The following is a 24,913-nucleotide window of genomic DNA, read 5'->3' on the forward strand; positions in this document are numbered from 1 at the left end:
TGTTTACGCGCGGGCAGATGGCAGCATACATGAACTCGTACCGATGACTCAACCGAAGGCAAAACGAAATGTTTTCTTTTTGATTATGTTATAAAAGAAATGGTAAACGTTTCAGCTGTGCAACCATGGAGTTATGGATGCACTTGGGAGGTTTGCTAAGCACTCAAAAAGCTAGAGTCGCACTCGGCTATCGCCTCGTGCGACTCTTACGCTTCTTTCGTGCTTAGCAACCTCCCGCGTGCATCCATAACTCCATGGTTGCACGCTGCACGTTTACCATTTCTTAAATTAACACTGCTGGAAAATCATTCTGTCTGTTTAAGTTCAAAAACCAACTGACGTTTGCGTTTTTCGCTGCCCTCAATCATCTTAAAGGACCTCTAAGGAAAGAGAACTTTGCTTAAACGGGTTCAAAAGGTCAAGGTTTGTGATCTGTGATTGGTGGATTTCGATCCGTTTTGTGTGTTTCTGTGTTTCAAGACTCAATGCTTATGATCGTAATTATGATTGACGGCAGCGAAAAACGCAATTGTGAAGGCGGCTTTTAAATTTTAGAATTTGCGTGTTTGTGAAAAGCGCAGTAAATTAAATATCATAAAACGGCTAAACGGGTAGTAGTGGCATACGCTTTTTAAAATAAGCTCCTAGGCTTATATATCCTGAATATGGATCGTATGCGACTTAAAATAGAGATAACCACTGTGTATGGCTTGATCCTATTCCCCCCATTGTCCTTCACAGAGTATTCTCAGTTGGAAAATTTTAGATTTGGCGCCAATGTTGGCATGTGATTGTGGAAGTAGAACGTTTTTTATTATGAACTTCTTAAACTTTCTTAGGTGAGAGTGGAAAAGCTGGAAAACTACTGTTTGAGACTCAAATGACAGCAATAAAACTGGGATGGGATTCGCACTCTCGCGGGATTTATTTTATTTCGGTTTTTTTCGTAGCCGCAGCCGAGTTCCGTTTGGTTAGGTTTCGGTCGATGTTAGATAGGATTTCGTGAGGTGTGACACTAAATAACATCGACCGAAACTTGCGTTCCTTGGGAAGACCATAAGCCACCTCGTTCAATGCAATACAGCTGAGTCTATTACATATTTGACCTTTTTTAGTGATATGAACTGGAAAGACAATATTGACCGTTTTATAACTCAAACATCGGTCAAGTGAGCGGAAGTCGACGGGATCATTTCAGTCATTTTGTAAGACGCCGCTGACATATCGATGACTCAGCTGGTTAAGGTCGATGTTATCTAGTGCTTTCCTTAGCAAAGACAACGCGACGGCTAACAGAACGGCGCGCGCACAAGATAATAACCGATTGGGACTGGGTCGAGAACTCGGTCACGTCGCCAGAAAAAGTGATTTAGCAAAGAACAACGTGACGTACGGAATATGAAAGCACATGTTCTCTAAGTTTGTTTGTTCGTTGGTTCCGTGAGGTATTAGTAGGCTATTTTTCGCTTTTTTTAAAATCTGATTGAGAACAAAAACATGCTTGACTTATGAATTTAGTTCGGTGACTTAACCCAATGCACGTTGATTTTGAATCGCTTTTAATTTTGATAAGCTTAGCAAGGAATTTTGTTGAATGAGCTCATGATCACCGCTGGAATGTTTGGTCTGAGGCTTTGCGTTTGGTAAGTTACATGTACTAGCAAAAGTGCAGTGCTGTACTAATTTGTACTTTTTATGTTCCATAATTCTGAATTAAACTTAGCTGGTTTTCATCTGTGTGTCGTCATGTATTTGCTTTCGCAATGGAAATGATGCAATGGAAATCAGCGTAAGCTTATAAAACAGAAAAATAGTTGCCGCGTTAAATATAGCGAGTCTCGCAACTGTTCGCGACGCTTTGCTTATTTCTCGTTACCAAAACATAATCGATGACGTGGAATTCGCTCTTCTTTACGATGAAAGTTCGTCAAGACTTAGTAACACTGGTACATACCCTTGGCCTGAAAAGTACTCATAAATCACCCCACAAAAAAGGCTTTGCCATTAAACAATTTGGCTAATGGCTACAAAGATACAGTTGTTTTCTATTCTTGTTTCTATTTTCTTTTCATTGTGCACGTTGTAAAAAGTACACACACATACTAATAAAGGTTAACATACTTTCAAATAAACGGGCAGGTCATTGGTCATTGCTTAGCCCAGAGAAAGTATGGCTAAAAGGGAGGAATACAACCATGCTTCGGTATATACTGTAGTGAACTGAAATACAACTAGCCTAAAAAAGACAACTTGAAAGTTCTGGTTTCACGTGTATTTTGTTGTAAGACTTGTAATATCGGTACATATACCCGTAAACTTTAAATTTACCTTTTCTGGTCACTTTCTCCAAGCTCCATTTCTCCTTAAAAAATAGTTAAACAAAATAATTTTTTAGCGTGTATTTGGCTTTTTCAAAAGTTTAAAAATATTGCTGGTTTTCAGTGTCACACCATTCAAAATAGATCAAAATAAAAATCAAAACCGTCCAATAGGTAAAGTCCAGAATCTGGGAAATGAAAGGAGGTATATACAAAGACCCTCGCTAAGATTCAGGTCAGAGGAATATTTCGTATACGAGATATCCGAAGAAACGTTTTACCCAAACTTGTAGAGATTTGTATGGAGACGCCATGCTGGTGCTCACCTGGATGAGCTCCAACATTGCGGACGGAAACCAACAGAAACATCTGTCACCGAGTTTTGCTACAAAAGCGTGAATTTATTCTCCGAGAAACTCATAAACATTAAAGTAATACTTTTTCTAATACATGAACTGTTTAGATAGCAAAATGTCCCGAAATAAGTCATTTTTTTAACCTACATAACAGCTCTCTTCTTAAACGAGACCCGACACCCGCACTGCAACGCAAACTTAACAACAAACTGCTTACACTGAAGAAAACCGACAAGATCGACTTTCGACGCTACAACAGACTGAGGTGTAGTATTCCGCAGCCACCCAATCTGTATGGACTACCAGAACTACACAAATATCCAACATACCTATGCGGCCCATAGTTTCTTTCTGTGGGTCCCCAACCTACCAACTGTCTAAATACTTAACTAACCTACTCAAACCACTGACTGACGAATCTAAACACAAACTACACTCTACTGAGAACTTTATTGACTCCATTAAGACAATACAGATACCGGAAGACCACAAACTAGTGTCCTTTGACGTGAAATCGCTGTGTCACCAGTATTCCACTTCAACTGGCTCTAGACTGTACTGAGAACGCTCTTAAGAACTCTACTGTTGAACTACCTCTACCTACAGACGACATTATGGACCTACTCAACCTCTGTTTGACTTCGACGTACTTTCAATACAACGGCAAACACTGCAAACAGTTACACGTCACAGCTATGGGCTCTCCATTTTCTGTTGTTGTAGCAGAAATTGTCATGCAAAACATCGAGGAACCAGCCCTAGCTATCTACACGCGAACTTTACCTCTTTGGTTACGCTACGTTGACGACACATTCACCGCCGTACACAAAAACGGAATCGACGATTTTCACGAACACCTTAACAGACAGAACGCGGACATACAGTTCACCAAGGAGATCGAAGAAACGACTTATTGACGAGATCAAGCAAAACTAACTACGAGAGAATGACAATTTGACTAACAATAGACGACTGTTTAACTGTGACAATAGACGGATCGAAACGCACCAATTACTGATTACGAGTCTTCATAGCCAATAACATCACGGCTTAACTGACAGACGACCAATAACATCGCGACTTAATTGACCAGTCAGATCAACAACCAGGGTATAATTCCATCAACTGACGTGATACAACTCACTTTAACTCTGAAGATGACTACCGCACAGGTTCTCGAAACTTCAGTCACTGTCAACAACAACAGTCCTATTCAGGACTAAGTTCACCCGGACGATCAAACTCAACCTACTTTTGAAATGACTCCTGGGTTCAAACCTTTCACAGCACTCCAATATATCTTTTTTTTTCCTTGAAGGCAGACATTGGACATTAGCCGTATTTACACTAGAAGAAGTCCAGACGCATTAAACGTCTGACTGTTAAATGCGTCGTTAAGTGCGTCCCGTTTTTATACTAGACGTCTTAAACGTCTGAGAAGACTAATTCATCTGTTAAGTGCATCGATCGGACGCACTTAACTTCAGACGTTTTATTCGTCTGACGTTTATTTCCCGTATTTATAGTAGACGTCTAAGTCGTCTAAGACGTCTTAAACGTCTCAGACGTCTTAGACGTCCTGTAGTATAAATACGGCTATTGACTTGAATGATTGTAGCCCGATAAAACAAACATTGGGTCAGATTTCTTTCAATAGACCGCTGGCCAGAAGCGTCTACTCGTGACTCCACAACGCTCAGATCACGCTGAGGCCAAAACGGTGTGGCGGTTCGGGAATTTTTTCTTTTTAAGTCACCATCGCTTGTGAAAAAATAACATTACATTGTTTCACTAAACGCTTTCTGGCCGGGAAAAAGTTGGTTTCCTATTTGTGCATTCGTTTAGATTCCGCCGCAGTTGACAAATGACGTCAATGGCCGCTGTCACGCGACGACATTCCATATTCAAGTTTAGACAGCAGATGGTAATTTCGAGTTATTTTCTTTTTCTGCCGATTTTTCATCTTCCTTTCTCTTTTGATTCCACGCCCTCCTACTTAGGATGGTCTCTGAGCGCCAAGCAAGGATTAAAGTGGCGTTTAACACGGTTTTCACATGACGTCACTAAAATTCAAGATAGAACCGATGTTTTACTTTCACGATATGTTAGAGCAGCTGAAAACTAATTTTCATACAAATTTTCGCTTCAAAAGGGTTCTTGGTTTTGTGATAGAGTACGCTTGAATTTCTAAGCTTTTGCGTGACGCAGCATTTACATGACGGCCAAGAGAGCTGTCATGTAGGTTAAAGAAATTACTTATCTCAGGGAATTTTGCTCTCTAAACAGTTCATGTATTAGGAAAAGTATTACTTTAATGTCTATGAGTTCTTCGAAGAATAAATTCACGCTTTTGTAGCAAAACTCGGTAACAGATGTTTCTGTTGGTTTCCGTCCGCCATGTTGGTGCTCATCCGCATGGGCACCAGCATGGCGTCTCTATACAACTCTCCATTAACTTTGTGAAAACATCAAAGTAAAAACTTGCAAGAGGTGACAGGCCGCACATCTTCACCGGCGTAAAACCTTTGAAACCTTTTATATATTGCTCCATTGAGGAGACTTCTTTCAGGGATCTTTACAATAAGACATCGCAAGACTTCGATTTTTCACATTTTAACCTTTGAAAAAACACAACCCAAGCTTCTGGACATACTGGATCGAACCTACAGCAACCTGATTGGCTAGCAAGGAGCCAATCATACTGCACCATTTTCGATCCTCCAACCAATTAAGGTGGGTATAAAAACCCCTAGTAAATCTAGCAATTCGGAATGGTTCAGAGTTTACCTCAACCTTCCAACTACATAGCAACTGATGAGAATCGTAAGATTCGAAACCGCCGGTCTTGCTTGTAAAACTCACATTTCTTCAGAAAACTAACATGGAGGGCGATAGTGATGACGCCACCTCTCAGAGCCTGCTCAACATAGAAGCCGAAACCTCTCAGAGCCTGCTTAACACAGAATACGATCAACTGATCGGTAGAGGAGACGAAAATAGCAGCGACACCGAGGACTATGGGCTGACAAGCTTCCAACAACCTCCACCACAAGAACCACTAAGGAAGAACGAAGCAAAAAGGAAAGATTTAAAAAGGAAAGCAAGCGAAGTTCCAACCACCACAGCAGCAAAGATAAAGAAAACAGAAGATTCCATAAAACTTCTGAAAAATCATTTGGAAAGGAACACTTGTCCGAAGCCACTTAGATACTCTGCACGGGCCAACATACCGGCAGATGAACAATTTAAAAAGGACATTAAGGCCATCAAACAGAAAGCCGAGCGCGGTTTTGTCGAAGCCCTAACTAAGTTTCACTACCGTCGGCTAGAAAAACATAAACAGAAACTACATAAGGAAATGTCCTTAGCAAACCGTAAGGGCCGCAAGGACAGCAAAAATGTAAACGTATCTACTACAGAGGATCGTAATGAAATCAAAGCTTTAGCTTCAAAACTAAAAGAGCAATACGAGTACCTTTTGTCAAAACTTAATAGTGACACAGAGAATAAAAATTGTGAAAAGTACTCACAAATGTCTGTTAAATGTGTGAACGACACCGTGGGTGGTTCAAACAAAATTACAGGGAAATCATTCTCTAGAAAAATACAAAGGAAAACTGCTACACGCAAAGAAAGGAGAAAAAAGTCTTCCAAGAAAAAAGTCAGTTATCAAACTACTAAAGGGGGAAAATATATTAAGAACCTCTCAAACAGAAAATTAACTGACGCGCAAATTAGTTTAATCTCTCGAGGTCTCAAATTTATACCAGTCAACAAATCTATTAACAGAAACAAAATGCGACGACAGTTGCTACGAGATTTTGAAAATTTTGCAAGGCGAATGCGCCTTAAATATATGTTCCACGGAAAAAATAGGGAAGTTCACCCATTCTACGTTAAATCTGACTGGAACCCACCGGTTCAACCATCAGTAGCCCTCGAGAGCTATCTGGAAGAAGTTAAATCACAACTCGCAGAGATAAAAATAACAAAGCCAAAAAATAACTTGTCACGCAAGGAACACGAAGCTTTAACGGAATTAAAGCAAAACACAGACATCAACCTTAAAAAAGCGGACAAGGGGAGCACTACAGTAGTCATGAACAAAACCGACAAAATAAGAGAGGGTCAAATACAAATCGAAGACAAACATAACTACAGACCTCTCCCTGAACCCATGGTGAAAGAAACGCACAGCAAGGTCTTGCGCCTAATTACAGATCTTCACCGTGAAAATCATATTGATGACATGACAAGAAAATGGCTATCTCAAACACCTAATCCACCCAGAATACCAGAGTTCTACACTCTAACGAAAATTCACAAGCCAACCATTACAGGGAGACCAATTATCTCCGGCTGCGATGGTCCAACAGAAAGAATTTCCTCTTTTGTTGATACATTACTGCAACATCAAAAATACAGAAATCATACCTTAAAGATACCACCGACTTTATAAATTTTATTGAAAACACAAAGGTGAAAAGACGAACATTTCTTGTTTCGATGGACGTCACAAGTCTTTACACAAATATATATACCACAAAACGAGGGTATTGAAATTGTCTGCAAAGCATATGAAAACTTCTACAAAGACAACCCTCCTATTCCTACACATTACCTGAGGGAAATGCTTAGACTAATCCTCAAAGAAAATTCTTTCCAGTTCAATGGAAAACACTACTTACAAACCCATGGCACTGCAATGGGTACAAAGACAGCAGTTTCTTTTGCCAATATTTTCATGGCACATATTGAAACGACAATTCTAAGCAGAACCGTTTTTAAACCTACAGTTTGGAAACGCTACATTGATGAAATCTTTTCCCTATGGGACATCAGTAAACCAGACATCGAAGCCTTCATCGAACAAGCGAACTTACATCACCCAACTATCAAATTCACGGCCGAAATATCTGACACTGAGACTGTGTTTTTAGACACGATTGTATACAAAGGCACAAGATTCAAGGAAAAATCTATCCTTGATGTAAAGACACATTTTAAAAAAAACGGAAACCTTCCAGTACACACATTTCACCTCTTGTCACCCGCCGAGTGTTAAAAAAGGATTTGTCAAAGGAGAAGCCTTGAGAATCCTACGAACAAACTCCTCAAAATCTACGTTTGAGGAAAATATTTCAAATTTCAAAATACGCTTGATTGACAGAGGCTACCCTCAAACTATCATAGAAAACCTTCTATCAGATATAAAGTTCACAGAGAGGGAGTCTGCTCTCCTGAAACACAACAACAAAGAGGAAAAAGAAATATTGCCTTTTGTGACACAGTACCAGCCCTCAGTGTCTACTTTAAGAGAAGTTTTAATGAAAAACTGGAATCTTATACAAAACCAACCGTTACTTCGCCAAATTTTCTAAGAACCACCTATCATTTCCTACAAGAAAGGAAAATCCCTAAAGGACATGCTCGTTAGAGCTAAAATATAAAAGGTTTACACAAGGTTTCACGCCGGTATAGATGTGCGGCCTGTCACCCCTTGCATTTTCTCATGGCGTGACACTGAAAACCAGCAATTGGCAACAGAGAAGTGTTTCGCCGAAGTAGCAAGATAACGGTAAACACGGTAACTTTGAATGCTTTGTACAACGTCAATATACTTTAGCCGAAAAATGTTTTTTCCAGAATCGTAATGTATATTCCTCCAATGTCTGATTCATTACTGTGATTGCTTTCAACAGCGTTGGACTTTTGAGAAATAATTATTTTAAAATTAGCTCCAACGCCATATCTAAGTTAGTATGCAATATTTGAAAACTTATTTTTTATTCGCTTCGGCAGTTTTTCGATATTTATCGAATGATATTGCATTAAAAGGCCTTTTTCTCCACTGTGTACTTTTCTCATTATTTTGCGTTGCGATAGTGATTTCTGAACCGTTTTTTGCGAGGACTTATTTTCGGCCTAATTTTGCTGCTATGAGACGGAAAAAGTTTGCGGCTCGATATTTTTAGTTTAAAGCGAAACTGAAACAAAAGAAATTCATTTTTGAATAGTATTCGATAACCTCTACCTGGAAGATAAAAATTGGCCGATTTTATTTTTTAGCTGGAAATCATCAGTCGTTTCTTAGGAGCCGGGCCTCTTAACTTCGCGCTCCTCTGAAGTAATAATCACGGGCATTTTGAGGATTACGCAATATGATATACTCAGCTTGGGCTGATAACTGCGGGGAATTTGGCACTCGGTGTAATTGACCACTCCAGAAAATACCATAACATACCATAATGGTCTTTTTTTGTCATCCCAAAATTTTGCATAAGCATTGTTTTCAGTTTCTCTTGGGGCCATTTTAACTCCCGAGAGAAATTGAAGACAATGCTTATGCAAAATTTTGGGGTGACAAACAAAGAGCATTATGGTATGTTATGGTATTTTCTGGAGTGGTCAATCCTGAAAATCGAGTGATTTCGGTGACCTACTCGGTAGTGCAGAATTATGGCCGTAATATAAAGCTAGATAGAAAGGATTTACCCGGCTGAAGGGATGATGTAGGGGTTCGTAGGGTTGACTGAATGAGATATATAATTTGATTCGGTTCGATGACTTCAAATGATTTTTATAAATCAAATGCAAGATTGCTTCAAGTAGTTGCTCAGGGCATTGGTTGACTAATCAAGGTTAAGGTCAGTTACCGCGTGTACTGATTGATTACCGAAAGAAAAAGAAAATAAAAGCAATATATTTTGGCCTATAATGGCACTGACGACGTGGCAACAATGGCGGGCTCATAAGACGCATTCATCTTAAATTTGTCGGACCGTGTTCATTTTATGTGCAGATATTTAATATTGTATTCATTTATATTCTTCACGAACAATGGCACTTTCGGTGTAGCTGCTCTTGGAAATAAACCTCTGGACGATCATTTACTACCCACATCTAGAATAAGAGGCCATTGTTTGTAATTAACTGAAAGATAAGGCCTATAATTTTCAGAATTCAAGGAGACACATTCCGTGGACAAACTCAGTAAATTGTAAGCATTGTTTTGCTTTTGAGGTCACGAATGAAAGGACGGTACAAGCACCATAAATTACGTGAAAATATTTTAACACTAAAGTGTTTCTAACTGCGGGGTCTTCTTAGTTTATCGCTACAGCGGTTACCACTATCACCCGCTCTCAAAGGCTTTTTTCTTCGGTTCAAACCTGCAGTTTGGTGGACGTCAATCAACCGTTACCATGGTTTTCACGCATTGGCCAAGGAAGATTCTTTCCCCGTTTCGCGAGTACTCGAAGGAAAATATCGGCGTTTAAACCGTTTTTGCAGTATTTTGCTACAGGATCTGACACCCCTTCATGTCAAGATTACGAGGAGTACGAATTTGTTGATTGTTTGTCGAAGGAAACTCAAATTATCGTCTTATTTACACACTGTAAGTTACAACCACATTAAAGCTTTCTCAATACACGCTCGCAACTCGTCTGAGTTCTTGCTAGTTCTGAATATTCTATTCGATAACATGAAGAATGATAAGTAGATCTGCAGGTTACAAAATTCGTTTTCGAAAACAGCCTGCATTAAGAAGAAACTTTTTTCCCTTGTCGGTGTGATTTCTTTCATTTCTTTGAATGTCTACTCCTTGGCAATTCGCCCACGGCTCTTTTGTTTTCATACAATCAAATAAATAAACCTAAAAAACCTTGACGTAAACTATAAAGAGTGTTTCGGCTATTTCACTCAGCTCGCCAAGAACTTGTTGTTCCTTCATCTTAATGAAATAATTAAAAACGTTGTGGTCATTCGAAATTATTCTTGTTTCCTTCATCGCTGAGTGAAGGGCGAAGACTACCTTCTCTGTCAGAGCGCTTGAGAAAACCATGGAAACAGTTGATTGACGTTTACGAAACTCTGGTTTCAACAGAAAGAAAAACCCTTGAAGGGCGCGTGTTAGTGGTAACCGCTGCAAGTTGATCTCCAATAAATGTTTTGACTCCCACAGTGTTAGACAGGCCAGTGAGCGTTGATTTAGCACAACATTAAAGACTAAGAAGAGTAAGTGGCGATAAAGTAACGTAAGACTGCCTAATCGTAACAAAAGTACAATACCAGACTTTAAAGGTGGCTGATGAATCAGTATAACGGCTGAAGTACAGTAGATGGCTGTGGAAGAAAGCGTCCTTTCGTTACGTCTAAAATTAGTCCCCCGTTGGTTACTTCCTTGTCATATGACGCAAGAGACCTCGTTGGAGATTTTGATCACGTGATCTGCTGTGTCCCAGGGTTGTGCCTCAATAATACCGGTGAGAAGTACAACCGAGAGGTACTGGAGAAGACTTTCCGATTCGGCTGCCTCTCGAAAATTCTCGGTGAGTACAACATGGCGTCTTAATAGTCCTGACTTGTTAGTAGACTCACGTTCACAAGCTCGTATTGGAGAAGAAGGGGAATAGTGCGAAGAAAAGTAAGGCTTTGCAATATGTTAGTTTGAAATTTCATTCCATGACCGCTAAGAGGTTCGTTTGGAAAGCCTTCTTGGATAGAATTGTATCTTATGAGATCGTATAGATTTGTGCATGAACTTTGTCCCTCTGACCGAGCGGACGAACATTTGGAGAACGGTGTAAGCTATCACGTCGGAAGGTAATACCGCTTAGAGGGTCACACTAGATAAGTAAGGAATATGACCTCCTATTTAGTCTCACTTGGATATTCATGACATTACCTTAAGGCTTTTCTGTATAGGACTTCTCCATACTATTAAAACAATGTTGGACTTACTGTGAAACTCACAAAACTGTGAACACCAGAAATATTTGTGGAATGTTATTGTGTTGCTAGAAATAAGCCAATAAGGCGCGAGATAACTAAACCACAATCAGCAAAAGTAATTAATTTGTGGTTTTGAGGTTTGCTTGCGTATCCTGAACTTTATTGTGATTGGCCAGTACACAATCAACTTTCCTGAAATTTTTAAGGTGTTCACGGTTTTCTGAGTTTGACAGTAAAATATATTTATTGTTTCTGTTCTGTTGTCTTGTCCCTCTGACCGGTGTTACGTCGGAAGGTAATTTCGCTCAGAGGGTCAGGCTGGATATAGAAGGAATGTGACTGTATTGTAGTTTAGAAAATACACAGTTCGGTTATCAAAACTTGTAAGAATCAAACAGCCTAAATCAATTAGAAAGTAACCTCGGTATTTTGGGTCGGTTGTTTAATTTCCACGGAATAAGTTGAGTCTTGTCAGGGACAAGACTTATTTGGTTCCTGGAAACATTTTTATGTGCATGTTTTGCTTGGAAACTATCAAATCATGTATTTTCGTAAAACTTTCTGTTTGAACAGAGAAAAAGGTTTGTTTGTAGTTGTATTTAACTAGGGACATTCATGACCCAAGTAGTTTTGTCCTCAGTTTACAATTTCACTTTTACTGACTTTCAGCACGAGCCACCAGCATTTTTACTGATCTGCTCCCTGAGCCAATGGTTACGCAGTTTTTCACTTCATCTTTTGTAGGTGTGGTTTAGCGAGTCAATGTTCCAGCAAAGTTTTAATTTCTACAAGGGTTATACCATACCAAAGTGTATCTCGGTACCGCAATACATAGATCATATTGACACTCTCCCCCTTGTGGACTTCCCTGAGGTGTTTGGACTGCATCCTAACGCCGATATCACGTAAGTTGAGATTTAACGAAACAAGGCTAGTAAATCGTCCAAGGTAAAAAGATGTCATTGTTCTTGACCTGGCCTTAGAACCCCTTGACTTCCAGTTTTAGAAAATTATTTAGAAAGAAAAATGTTTAACTCTTTAAACCATCTTTTTGTGTTTAAAAGCATGATACTGCAACAACGGTTGTGAAAATCCAAGCAAGAAGTTGTAAAAAAGAACTTTGCACTTTTGCATGGTAAATTGCAGCTACGTTAACGATGCATTCGGCTGAAAAAAAAAATGAACAGGGCTGTCGAAAATACACTAACGAGTATTTCACGTGTGTCAGTTACAGATACCAGAGTAACCTGGCCAAGTCTTGCCTGGATAAAATCCTTAGCATTCAGCCAAAGGATAGCTCGGGCGGCGGAGGAGGAACCCGCGAGTCTGTTGCACAGCGGCTGGCTGATGACATGCTCGATAAGCTTCCTGAAAACTACATCGCACATGAGGTAAACTGAACGGATAAGATTATTTTGACGTTCCACTGTGTATCCGAGTCTTTGTAAATCACGAAAAAAAAGTGGACCTCTTTTCATCGAGGATTTTCTAGCGTATAAACTGGTATTCGAGTATAAAGGTTGAAAATTCTCTCTCTCTCTCTCTCTCTTTTTTTTTTCCATTTCAGTTGAAGGCGAGGCTACAGAAGATGGGAGCACTGTCTCCCATGAATATCTTCTTTAGGTAAGAAATCGATCGAATGCAGAGAGTGATAACCGCTGTGCGGCAGACACTGACAGATCTAAAACTGGCCATTGACGGAAAAATCATTATGAGCGAGGTTAGCTTTCTTCTATTCTGCATTTTTGGCATTTTCGTTAAGTTTTATGTTTCTTTGAAAAACCTGAGAATCATCGAATGACAATGTGGAATATTATCGCCAATCCTTGGCTTACAAAAAACGGAGCTGATAAATTGTTTTCGTTTGTTTGTTTTTTATAATTTGCCGTCATGTAAATGATCATGAGAAGTGCCAACGTTAGTTACAGTGACCAAGCCATTCTTTTATTGTAGCTATAGCAGAGTGCAGCCAAACGGACTGTTCCATGTCCTGGGCTTAAACTTTCACTGTGCACTTTTCTTTATTTGATTTTGATACAATTCTTGGCCTTTTCTTTAGACCTTAAGAGACTCACTTGACTGCATGTACGATGCCAGGATACCTACACACTGGAAAAAAGTAAGTAGTTTACAATTACCCCTTTAAACTCTAATATCAAAATTTGAATTCTCATTTGTTGCCCCTATTCATTTCCCACAGAATCAGCGGGGAGAAGTTGATAAAATATCAAGCAAATTCATCTTGTGTGATCATGTCCGTAATTCTCTTGACCACTCTGTTTTACAAAGCATGAGGGTTAAGACAGGAGAAAATGTCGGGACATCCACAGGTTGAAGCGTTCTAGTTACACATTTGAAAGTACTTTCCTGAGAAAACATCGACCATTTTCGCCTAATTTCAGATGTTTTTCTTCCAGTTTATTTCATCACTTCTTAGATCTCATGGGAGTCTTCCACGCTTGGATTCTGGTACACCGAACTTTTGGAAAGAAACAGCCAGTTTAGGAATTGGTGTTTCGAAGGAAGACCTAATGTGTTCTGGATGACAGGCTTTTTCAATCCCCAAGGATTCCTCACCGCCATGAGACAGGTATGATTTATTCGCCACTTTAAGGTTGCGCGAGAAACCGGGTCGAAATGGCTGTCAAAGTGCATTGTGGGCCTCTTTTGGGGGATGAATTTACCGCCATATTAAAAACAGTCCCACAATGTACTTCGACAATCATCTCGACCCGGTCTCCCGCGTAACCTAAAATCGATTGTAATCCGTTTTCCTCAGTAATTAACAGTATTTACACGTTTGGTCAGTCATAGACCAACGATGAAGTCAAAAGTGACCCCGGAGGCGAGATGGTGAAATATAACCTCGTCGTATGTTGACGCCTCTAGTGGCTCTTTGGTAGCTTTAAACACAGTTAGTAGAGAAAACTGGTTATGACAGGCCGTAAACATTAATGGTAACAACAACGGTACCCGGCAGTTTATGTTGGAAGTTCTCTGACGGTGCACAATTTTTTGTTTTTTAATGACGGAATAAATTAATGTAAGGTTTCTATTGGTCAATAAGATCAACAAGACATGAATGCTAACCATTCCAATATATCAACTATGCTTTAACTGACTACTATGTAGCTAGTTACAAGGAATATATGTTGTGGTTCAATTTTTCCTCGGTTTTTTATTTCCTTCATTATCAAACACAGGAATTCGGTCTATGGAATCATATGTGATGATTCATGTGATGATGTCATAGCACTCTACAAATCATAACAAATCATAACTATGCTGCTAACTGAGCACATATAATCATGTGACAATCATAGGTATGATGCAATGTGTACACTTAGAATCATTTCTGGAATCATAACATGATTTTATGAGTACACATAACAGCATTTCTGGAATCATAACATGATTTTATGTTTACACATAACATCATCTCTGGAATCATAACATGATTTTAGGTGTACACATAACATCATCTCTGGAATCATAACCTGATTTTATGTGTACACATAACATCATCATTGGAATCATAACCTGATTTTACGTGTACACATAACATCATCAATGAAATCATAACCTGATTTTATGTGTACACACAACATCATCGCTGGAATCATAACATGATTTTATGTGTATACATAACATCATCTCTGGAATCATAACCTGATTTTATGTGTACACAAAACATCATCTGTGAAATCATAACCTGATTTTATGTGTACACATAACATCATCTCTGGAATCACAACCTGATTTTATGTGTAAACATAACATCATCTCTGGAATCATAACTTGATTTTGTGTGTATACATAACATCATCTCTGGAATCATAACCTGATTTTATGTGTGCACATAACATCATCTCTGGAATCATAACCTGATTTTATGTGTACACATAACATCATCAATGGAATCATAAACTGATTTTATGTGTACACATAACGTCATCTCTGGAATCATAACTTGATTTTATGTGTATACAAAAAAAATCATCTCTGGAATCAGCAGCTGATTTCTAATAAACGTGGCAAAGTCAAGAGACTTTTTTAAAGCAAGAGCGGAGCGAGCCCGCAAAGCGATCAAACAAGCGTGGAAGTCGCCAGAGAGATCTGATCATTCGTCCCGCGACGCCAAATGCCCGTTCTGCTGCTTAATCACTCTATTAACATGAGGAAGTGCTTTTTTGAAAGTCTAGGAAGATAGCCGATCATAAAGTAAGATACTGTGTGTTCTGATTTGCTGAGAGGTGTTTTTGCATGAGAATGTACAGCCACGGTTGTGATGTCACGATTTTTTGCACTGCGTGCGCGCTGTACACGCAACTACATTATTAAAAAAATGTCTAGTTCTTGAATGTCAGCAAGTTTACATGTAAGGCCAGTATTTTCATCAAGCCCAACTTTTAAATTCCTTCCCTGTATAGCGTCCATGATAAAAAAAAGAAAAGAAAAGAAAATTGCAGAATTAGCTCGAAATCCCGCGTTCCCACCGTCAAGTTTGCACGATGGAAGACTGGATCCAAGGCAACAATTTTAAAGCAAGTGACGCAGAAGTGACGCGTAAGTGACGCATGCATCATACTTGCGTGATGGCCAGAGAAGATTGTGTTGGAGATTGTTGGAGTTATTTTATTCCCTTTGAGTTCTACACTTACTGAAAGACTGATTTGAAAGGTAATTATTATCACTGTATTGCTATCATTACTTATCGTTTCTTTTCCCTGAGACTGTCAGAAGTTCGTTATGTCGGTCGTTTCGTTTCGCTGCAACGTTTGGTCGTGGTTTTGAAACTGAATTCAGCTGAAGCATTATTGTAGACTCCGTCTTCTATATATCACTGGTTTAGTGTCTTGATACGGAGTAAATTGAGCTTAATTGTGATGATTTGTAATTTTCATTACGAAAGAAAAAGAAGTGACTTCCAGTCATGTACGAAGCGTACGTACGTACGTACACTTGCGTTCACTTGCGTAAGCTTACGTTTTTGCAATTCTCTTTGCCGGTGTGAAACACTGCAAACGAATGACTGAGTAAAATTATTTAAAAGGTAGTCCATATGGGTATACGTTGATTAGACAGGGTAGTCCATGAACTGGGGATCAGTCCACCGTTTGTCCCTCATAATCTCATGACTTAAGTGATGTTGAATCAACAAACGTGACCATGTACTGTATGTGGTCCTTGGTCCGGCCGGTATTACTTTGTGATATAATTTTCGGGAAGAAAATAAGGTTACATTACAAACGAAACTTTCCGAGTGTTTATTGATCTGTTTGCCTTCTTAAGCTTGGGAGGTTTTCCTGATATTAGCAAAGGCGAGTAAATTAAGTTAACCCGAACGTAGGTGAATTTTGTTCTGTTATTTTTGCTTTTTTATGGCGCCTTAAATTGCTTGGATATATTTTGAAGTCAGGCATATGCGATAAAGTGCGTTAAGAAAGATTATTTTTGTTGTACACGGCATACAAGAAATGTTCTTTCAACTTGCAAAAAAAATTCGGTTGACAGGTTGAATTTTAAAATTAAAGTTGTAGATAATATTCCAAAGTAAATTTTGCATACTATGTTCTTGATCCAGGCACTGGACGTTACATAAGCCAAGCAAAAAGTGGACATAAAATAAAAGACATAAAATTTCCTGATGGGAAGTTTATCAAATTTCTTGAGGACGTAAATAAGCGACGACAAAATTTTTCTTTCTCTCTAAACTTTGATTGAACTCATTTAAAATGGTGGTAATTTCGAAGATTTTGCATCGTAACTGCACAACACACATTTGCATGGTTTGTCACAAGTTAGTAAAATGTTACGGCAACTTTAGGACAAATTTCAGCTCACTACTCTTCTTCTGAGATAAGAAATACTCATTTACATCTTTTTCGTCCAGACCAAGGACCACATACTGTTTTCATCTGTGCATGTTTTAACTTGACTAATCCATTTGTTTTGAGTGCACCACAGTGATGGAGAGTATCTACCCTTGATAGACAACCTGATCAGAAAGGGATTTCTGTTACACCAGAAGAATGGCTGGATCAATTTTTTTTTGCTTATTGAGTCATTTTTAACAAGTTCTGCAAAGTTAAAATAATTTCATGTAATTTACATGTAAGCATAACTTCTGCAAATTATTTTTTAAAGGAATTTAATTTCATTGTAAAAATCCCAGAGTTTGAAATTTGGAAAGATAAACCTAGGAGGCTTAATCATAGTTAATAATTATACTATAATTATGCTTTGAAAGGCTTTTTATCAGAAAATTATGTTATTCCTTTGGGTTAAACATTTAGTTAATTATGGTTATTTAGTTTTTTTTTATTTAAGTTTGAAGTTTAAGGACTGCTTGTAAATTGTGAGAGACTTGAAGAATCTTAGCTTTGCCTAAACTGCTTTAAGGACTGCTTGTAAATTGTGAGAGACTTGAAGAATCTTAGCTTTGCCTAAACTGCTTTAATACATAGAGTAAGTTCTTTCTTTAATAATTCATTAGTTGGCTCTAGCGGTGCCTGTGCTTTGGAGTTAAGTGGCCCAGGGTGGAATAAAAAAGGAATGACATGTTTTGCCCACAGCCACAAGGTCATCAAGAAAACCAAACTACTACCGTAAATCCTCTATTAAGCCCCCTCTCTAATAAGCCCCCCCTTTTCAGAGGAGGAAAGTTAATAAGCCCTCCCTCTCTATTAAGCCCCCCCTCCCCCTCCCCTCCCCTCCATCCTTATTCTTCACAAACAATTTTAATGTGGACTGACAGGTTATGGTTTATTCAGACTGGAAACTCATATTGTTTTTGGTCTTTGGCCGCATGACCTCTAACTTCATGTGCTGAACTTTTTCAACTTTATGCTCTAGTTCTCTGTGGAGAATTGTTACCATTCTCTTATTGTTAGAAAAAGCAGTATAGTGCCCGTTAACCATAAGTCCATCCTCGAGAAACCTTACTCCCATTGATGCATTTCGCTAAATTAAATAAGCCCCCCTCAAAAGTGCTTGAAAAAAACAAGCCCCCCCCCAGGGGGCTTAATAGAGGACTTACAGTAAGTATAAAATATTTATTGTCATAATGAGAAGGGGGCAACCATCTGTCACTGCTGTAACAGTAGAATCTAACTACATGTGGACCATGTGTTCAACTTTAGGGTGCTTTTGGCTTACCCAATATATGTAAAAATCCCAGAGTTTGAAATTTGGGAAGATAAACCTACATGTAGGAGGCTTAATCATAATTAATCATAGTTAATAATTATGCTATAATTATGCTTCGAAGGGCCTTAAAAATTTAACATTTAATTAATTTTAACATTTAATTATTTTAAACCTTTAGTTAATTATGCTTATTTAGTTTGTTTTTAATTTAAGTTTAAAGTTTAAGGTGGCTGAACACAGTTTTGCGGGCGGTCAGCAGTAGCGCGTTTTAAATTAGACAAACAAACATGGCGGCGAAAAAAGCAATGATACACAGACGACAATTTCTCAAAATCTACTCTAGAAAATGTTGTGATATTTGGCAAAATTTTTACTTTTAGCGTATTTTAAATGATGAGAACTTTAAAATGGAAGTTGAACAGACGAATTTTGTAACACATTTAATAATTACGGTAGAATTGTATTATTGATTATCTAAAAACCCCTCTGTTAAAATTTGGTCAAATAAGTTTCAAATGGTAATGAGTAATATTATAGTAAGCTGTGTGCGAGTTTATGGGAAAATCTAATGAGCGAATTTTATGTAAACTGAGTAACGGTGAAATTTTAAGGTTGTATTTAATCGTTCACGTTGCCATGGACACTGCAAAAACGTCAAATGTTACCTGTCAGTCAAACACTTTCATCAGCATATTTTTCACTTGCCAAGTTTCAGCTTGTGAGCTGCAACCTTTCTCTTGCCACAATTTAGCAAATGACCTATACTCAGAAACTGGCAAAACTGTGTTCAGCCACCTTAAGGGCTGCTTGTACCGTATTTATTCGATTAACCGCCCTGGGCGCTTATTAAATTTTTGGACCTTGAGAGTGGGCGCTTATTCGAGGTGGGCGCTTATTCGAGGCTGGGCGCTTATTAAATTTTCACCATTTTCAGCAAGTGAAGTATGTTTATTTTGCAACAAAACAATAAGTGCTAATAACAAAACGTGAAGAAGTAACAAAGCAAGGTTTCTGTAAAATACTCTGAAGAAAACTCTGTCTTCAGGGAAGTCTCTTATTAGAATTGGGTGGGGTGGGGGTGAGCGCTTATTTGAGTTTGATTGGGAGGAGGAGGGGGTGGGCGCTTATTCGAGGCTGGGGGCTTATTAACTTTTTCTGCCTTTAGGATGCGCGCTTATTCGAGGTGGGCGCTAATTTGAGGTTGGGCGCTTATTCGAATAAATACGGTAATTGTGTGTGACTTGAGGAATCTTAGCTTTGTCTAAACTGCTTTAATACATAGAGTAACTGAGTTCTTTCTTTAATAATTCACTAGTTGGCTCTAGAGGTGCCTGTGCTCTGGTGTTAAGTGGTCTGGGGTGGAATAAAAAAAAAGAATGACGTGTTTTGCCCAAAGCCACAAGGTCATCGAGCAAACCAAACTACTAAGTAGAAAAGATTTATTGTCATAATTAGAAGGGGTCAGCCATCTGTCATTCCTGAAACAGTAGAATCGAACTACATGTGGACCATGTGTTTAACATGAGAGTGCTTTTGGCTTACCCTTGTAAGATGATGCATGAATTTCACTTAACCAACCAATAAAGAAGAGTGGATGATTGATTTAATGAACAGATACAAATGTGTAACTTTTCTATTTCCCATCCAAATCTTGAATAAAGACCTTTTTTAAATTCTCTGTAAGTAAAACTTAAGACCAAAATCAAAAGGATGTCAAATTTTCTTTGGTTGCCCCTTGTGTAGGCAAATGGCTGTTCCCTGGTAGAAAGTCTTTTTAAGTCGTTTAAAAATGCCCCAACTTTGCACTGTAGCACATAGAATGAGGCTTGTATACTTAACAGACGATTGAATTTTATTTGTTTCAAATTCTATATCCTTTGTCTATCCTTTTAAAGTCTGTGAATAAAGGTCCACATAGGAAATAATTATATTTGCTTTCTGGTTGGTAGTATTGTTTTCATACAACTCCATTCTGTTTAGGACTGTTTACAACTTGACTGAGGCTGATACAGTGTACATCTATCGCAGGCAGCTCAAGGTCAGTGCTTGAACACTCATAATACAATGCTGTATACTTCTATGCAACAAACATTTTATTTAGTTTTTAATAGATTATAATGGATCTGGAGAGCTATCAAGATTTTTTTCTCAAAACCATAAAAATACACAATTTTTTAATTTGTTTTCTATGTGTAATTTGATTGGAAACAGTTGGAAGGAAATGACATGAAAAGCAAAGAAACATCTTTATTGAGCTGGGCTAAGTTCAGTTTCACATTTATGCCTATGTATTTTGCCATTTTAAAAGCATTGTAAGTGATTCTAGAACAAACTCCACATTGTATTTTTTGCATGGCATTGTATTAGTGAGTGTTCAAGAACTGAGCCTGGGCTACCTGTGCATAAATCTGCAAATGAAAGTTATGATTCCAGAGACTATTTTAATTGTCCTATTGGAATCATAGCTATGATTAATAGAACAATGAATCATGGTTATGATTCAAGAGATGCTTTTAATAGTTCTATTGGAATCATAGCTATGATCAATAGAACAATAAATCATGGTTATGATTCCAGAGATGATTTTAATAGACCTGTTGGAATCATAGCTATGATTAATAGAACAATGAATCATGGTTATGATTCAAGAGATGCTTTTAATAGTTCTATTGGAATCATAGCTATGATCAATAGAACAATAAATCATGGTTATGATTCCAGAGATGATTTTAATAGACCTGTTGGAATCATAGCTATGATTAACAGCACTGTAAATCATAGTTATGATTCCAGAGATGATTTTAATAGTCCTATAGAAATCATAATGATGATTATGATACCAATGGAATCATATTATGATGTTTAGGGTACTTGTCAAATCATATTACGATTCGTTATGATGCATACAGGACTATTACATCATCACATGAATCATCGCATATGATTCCATAGGCTGGATTCCTGTGAAACCCAAAAACAAAAGAAAATTAAATTTTAACCAAAGATAAAATTAAACCACAGCATTTACATTTTTACAATGTTTGTCAATATCATGAGATAAAAATTAAACCAGCCGTGTAGTGTGCGAATGATTTTCTTCCTATTAATTACTTTCTTTACCTTAAGAAACAAAATTTACGCATGAATTTTTTTCTATTTATCAGGAAGTGACGCGTGCGCACAAGGGCTGGGCCCTGGACTGCGTGGTGCTTCATAATGACGTCACGCGTTTCTTTAAAGATGACATCACTCAGCCCCCAGCTGAAGGGGTCTATGTGCATGGATTGTATCTTGACGGAGCTGGGTGGGATCGCAGAGGCTGCAAACTTGTGGAACCCACGCAAAAGGTTCTCTTCACCGCCATGCCAGTCATTCATATCTACGCTATTAACACGACCGCTGGCCGAGATGCCCGGATGTACCAGTGCCCGATATACAAGAAACCAAGGAGAACAGATCTGACGTATATTGCAAGTGTGGACTTGAAAACCAATCAGAATCCAGATCACTGGATTCTGCGCGGTGTCGCCCTGTTGTGTGACATCAAGTAAATTTCTGCATATTACTCAAGATCTTTCAAAAAAAAAATCTTTTTCCTTGGAACTGGTGTAAACATGGGTAGTTTTAATGTTCAAGTCAGAAATTAACTTGATTTGCTAATCTTTTATTGTCCAGTCACGAAAGAAGAGCAAAAAATAACACTAGATTTTTATGAGGCATCTTACATTTGAAAATGGACCATTTATTCGCAAAGTGTGGTAGACCGTACCTCTATCCGAGCAAGACATTCTGATATGGTATAAAAACGGGCTGAATTTTCTGAAACCTCTACATTGGCTCAGTGTAAATAATTGTATGATTGTGTCGTGGAGTCACTCAAATAGTCCGAATAGTTTTACTGCATCCCTGTATTATAGAAGAAAAGACTATATAGTCACAGAGAGTATAATATACTTGATTTTGGCAGTTATTTATTGTTTCACTTATTTGAACTCGTTTTGAGCAGAATTCTTCTGTATATTGTGAAAATCGTTTTTAAAGCCGAAAAGTAAAAGAGCATTGTTTGTTAAGGAAGGTGACATACTAACTACCAGAATATCTGAAGAAAAACGTACGGATTAAAAATTTTATGGTAGTCACCTTCAGTTTCATTACAACTTCAGAAAAAATTAAATACCACTTTAAAGTGATGTCTTATTCTTCCATTGATGTTTACGGAGCGCTACCACTAGAGATGTAAAGCTACGGTTTTAAAAACGAGCAAAACAAAAATTGTACAACTTATTTAGCAGGAATGTTGCAGTACAAGTTGCACGTTGCTGGTGCTCGTTTTAACGTAGTTTCATGTTGTGAATCTCAAAAATTATTGATATTTAGAATTAATGGGTGAATGGAGTTTTGTTCGTCAACGGGCTCCGAAAGAATGATTATTAGCCCGAAGTAAACTGAAACGCCACCTTAACAGGGTTCTATCTAGGATTTATCGTTTGGGAGTGAAGTCCCGAGTGGTCGAAAGCCACGAGCTTCCTAGGGGGTGCGGGGGCATGCCCCCACCAGAAATTTTGAAATATATGCGCTGAGATGCAATCTGGTGCATTTTGAGACACAATTTTGAGAAATGTTACTATGTGTGCACTGACCTCATCGCGTCTGGATGATTTTTGCGATATAGTTACTAAAATACTGTAATGATAACAATATTTCTAGGGGGGAAGCTGGGCATTTTGGGTGGGAGAAACAATGACACATTTCTCCGCAAAACTGAAAGTTTTTTTTAATAACAATTCAATAGATTAATTGTAATGGTGATTTAAGTAAGCCAGTTAAACAGTATGTAACAATTAGTGCCAAATGGTTACAAGTAAATATAAGAAAACAATGAAATTAGACAGAAATAGTTCGTATTCACGGGTTAAGTAACATCACCCCAAGGTAGCGTGTCTTGTAAGCTCGATTACCAGCCGCCGTTTGGGAAACGAGCTCGCGCTCCTGCCCTGAAAAGATTCCTCGGAGCGGTCCAATGGGAGAGGCGGAAAGTCTTGAAAAAGTGACGTTTTTATAGGGAGCGCAAAAATTCCAAATACTCCGTGAGACAGTTACTTTTGGCACCTTACAACTTCTCGCTGGTTTAATTTGCTGGGACAGTTAAAGAAAAGCTGTTAACAGTGGGGATTAAAACGTTACTGTCATCAGTTTCCTTGGGGCGATATCAAACTGACCAAAAAAATCTTAACCAGCATATCAAGGGTTCTTCAAAAATGATCCGGTTAAAAACCTTTCTTGTGTATAAAGATTTAACACTTAAATTTGACTTCGTGGGACAAAGAACTCCAACAGCCCTTGTTTTCTGAAGCCTCGTAAATTTTAGATTAAACTGGAGGGAGTTTTTCAGTCAGACTTCCCGGCTTTTATTATAAAAAGTTACGTACTGCTATGCTTACTTTTTTTTCCTTCCTTCTTTTCTTTCTCTCTTTTGTTAGAAACACCTTAAACGGAAACGTCACACCTTCTGTTCGAATCAATATTTAAATTAAGACGATAACTGGCTGAGCTTATCTACAGCTAGGAAAAAGCCAGCCTATATTTCTTAACGTATGCAGTCTAAAGGTTCTAACACAACCTTGAGCAGGTGTTATTTTAAGATCCGAAAAATTTTTTTTTTCTTATCTTAGCTGACTTCTGGAAATGAAATAAAGAGTAAATTTAAGCTACTAGCTCAAATTTAATACAGTTGCATGCTAAATTATAAACTGTCTCGCTTCTGTCCCTTTCTACTCTGGTACAGCTGGTGGACACAAGGTGGACAGCGGTTTGAAGTCCTCTTTGGGAAAAACAAGGTCTGTCTCGTCCTCTCTGAAAATGAAAGTAAAAGGGTTAGGTTCAAAACTCGGTCTAGGTCTCGGCATCTACATATAAGGAATACAATGGGTATTGTTATATAGTTGGAAAGTTCCTCCCGACAGTGCGTGCTCTCACTGGTCCCGTTCGAGGTCATATCTGATCGAGCAACATTACAGTGCGAATGTTGACCGACGACCGCTGTTACAGCGAGGTTTGATGATGTAGTTCCAGCTTCAAAATTTTCATCTATATAGAAAATCGCTTCAAGACTGGTCCCTCCCTTTGTTTCCCAAGAATCTATATGTTTCTTTCGGCTTCACCTCGGGAAACATCGAGATTCTCGAGAAACAAAATGAACTGTTTCCCTCGGGCTGGTAAGTTATGAGTTGATTTATCCTGCTTTAACCATGTAAAAGAAAGGGAAAAAAGATTTCAGACAGGCAGAAACTTGCCCTACACAAACCAGGCAATGAGGTGTGCGCCAGCGTATAAATGCGATCAATACTCAAAGGG

The 24,913-nt window shown here is 38.3% G+C and overlaps 2 protein-coding genes across 2 annotated transcripts in view; one reads left to right on the plus strand and one right to left on the minus strand.

Moving 5' to 3' along the window:
* The window catches only part of LOC140929174 (uncharacterized), a 203,655-nt gene that overhangs the window by 33,891 nt on the left and 144,851 nt on the right, over positions 1 to 24,913 (minus strand). The gene's annotated exons all lie outside the window — the stretch shown is intronic.
* LOC140927346 (dynein axonemal heavy chain 8-like) lies at positions 12,159 to 22,808 on the plus strand. The gene is made up of 6 exons (XM_073376977.1): positions 12,159 to 12,315; positions 12,645 to 12,801; positions 12,978 to 13,130; positions 13,470 to 13,529; positions 13,848 to 14,000; positions 21,724 to 22,808. The coding sequence occupies exons 3-6, from the start codon at positions 13,050 to 13,052 to the stop codon at positions 22,108 to 22,110; spliced, it is 681 nt and encodes a 226-aa protein (XP_073233078.1). The 5' UTR covers positions 12,159 to 12,315; positions 12,645 to 12,801; positions 12,978 to 13,049; the 3' UTR covers positions 22,111 to 22,808.

This window comes from Porites lutea, chromosome 2 (genome assembly GCF_958299795.1).
Source record: "Porites lutea chromosome 2, jaPorLute2.1, whole genome shotgun sequence".
In the NCBI taxonomy this organism is placed as follows: Eukaryota; Metazoa; Cnidaria; class Anthozoa; order Scleractinia; family Poritidae; genus Porites; species Porites lutea.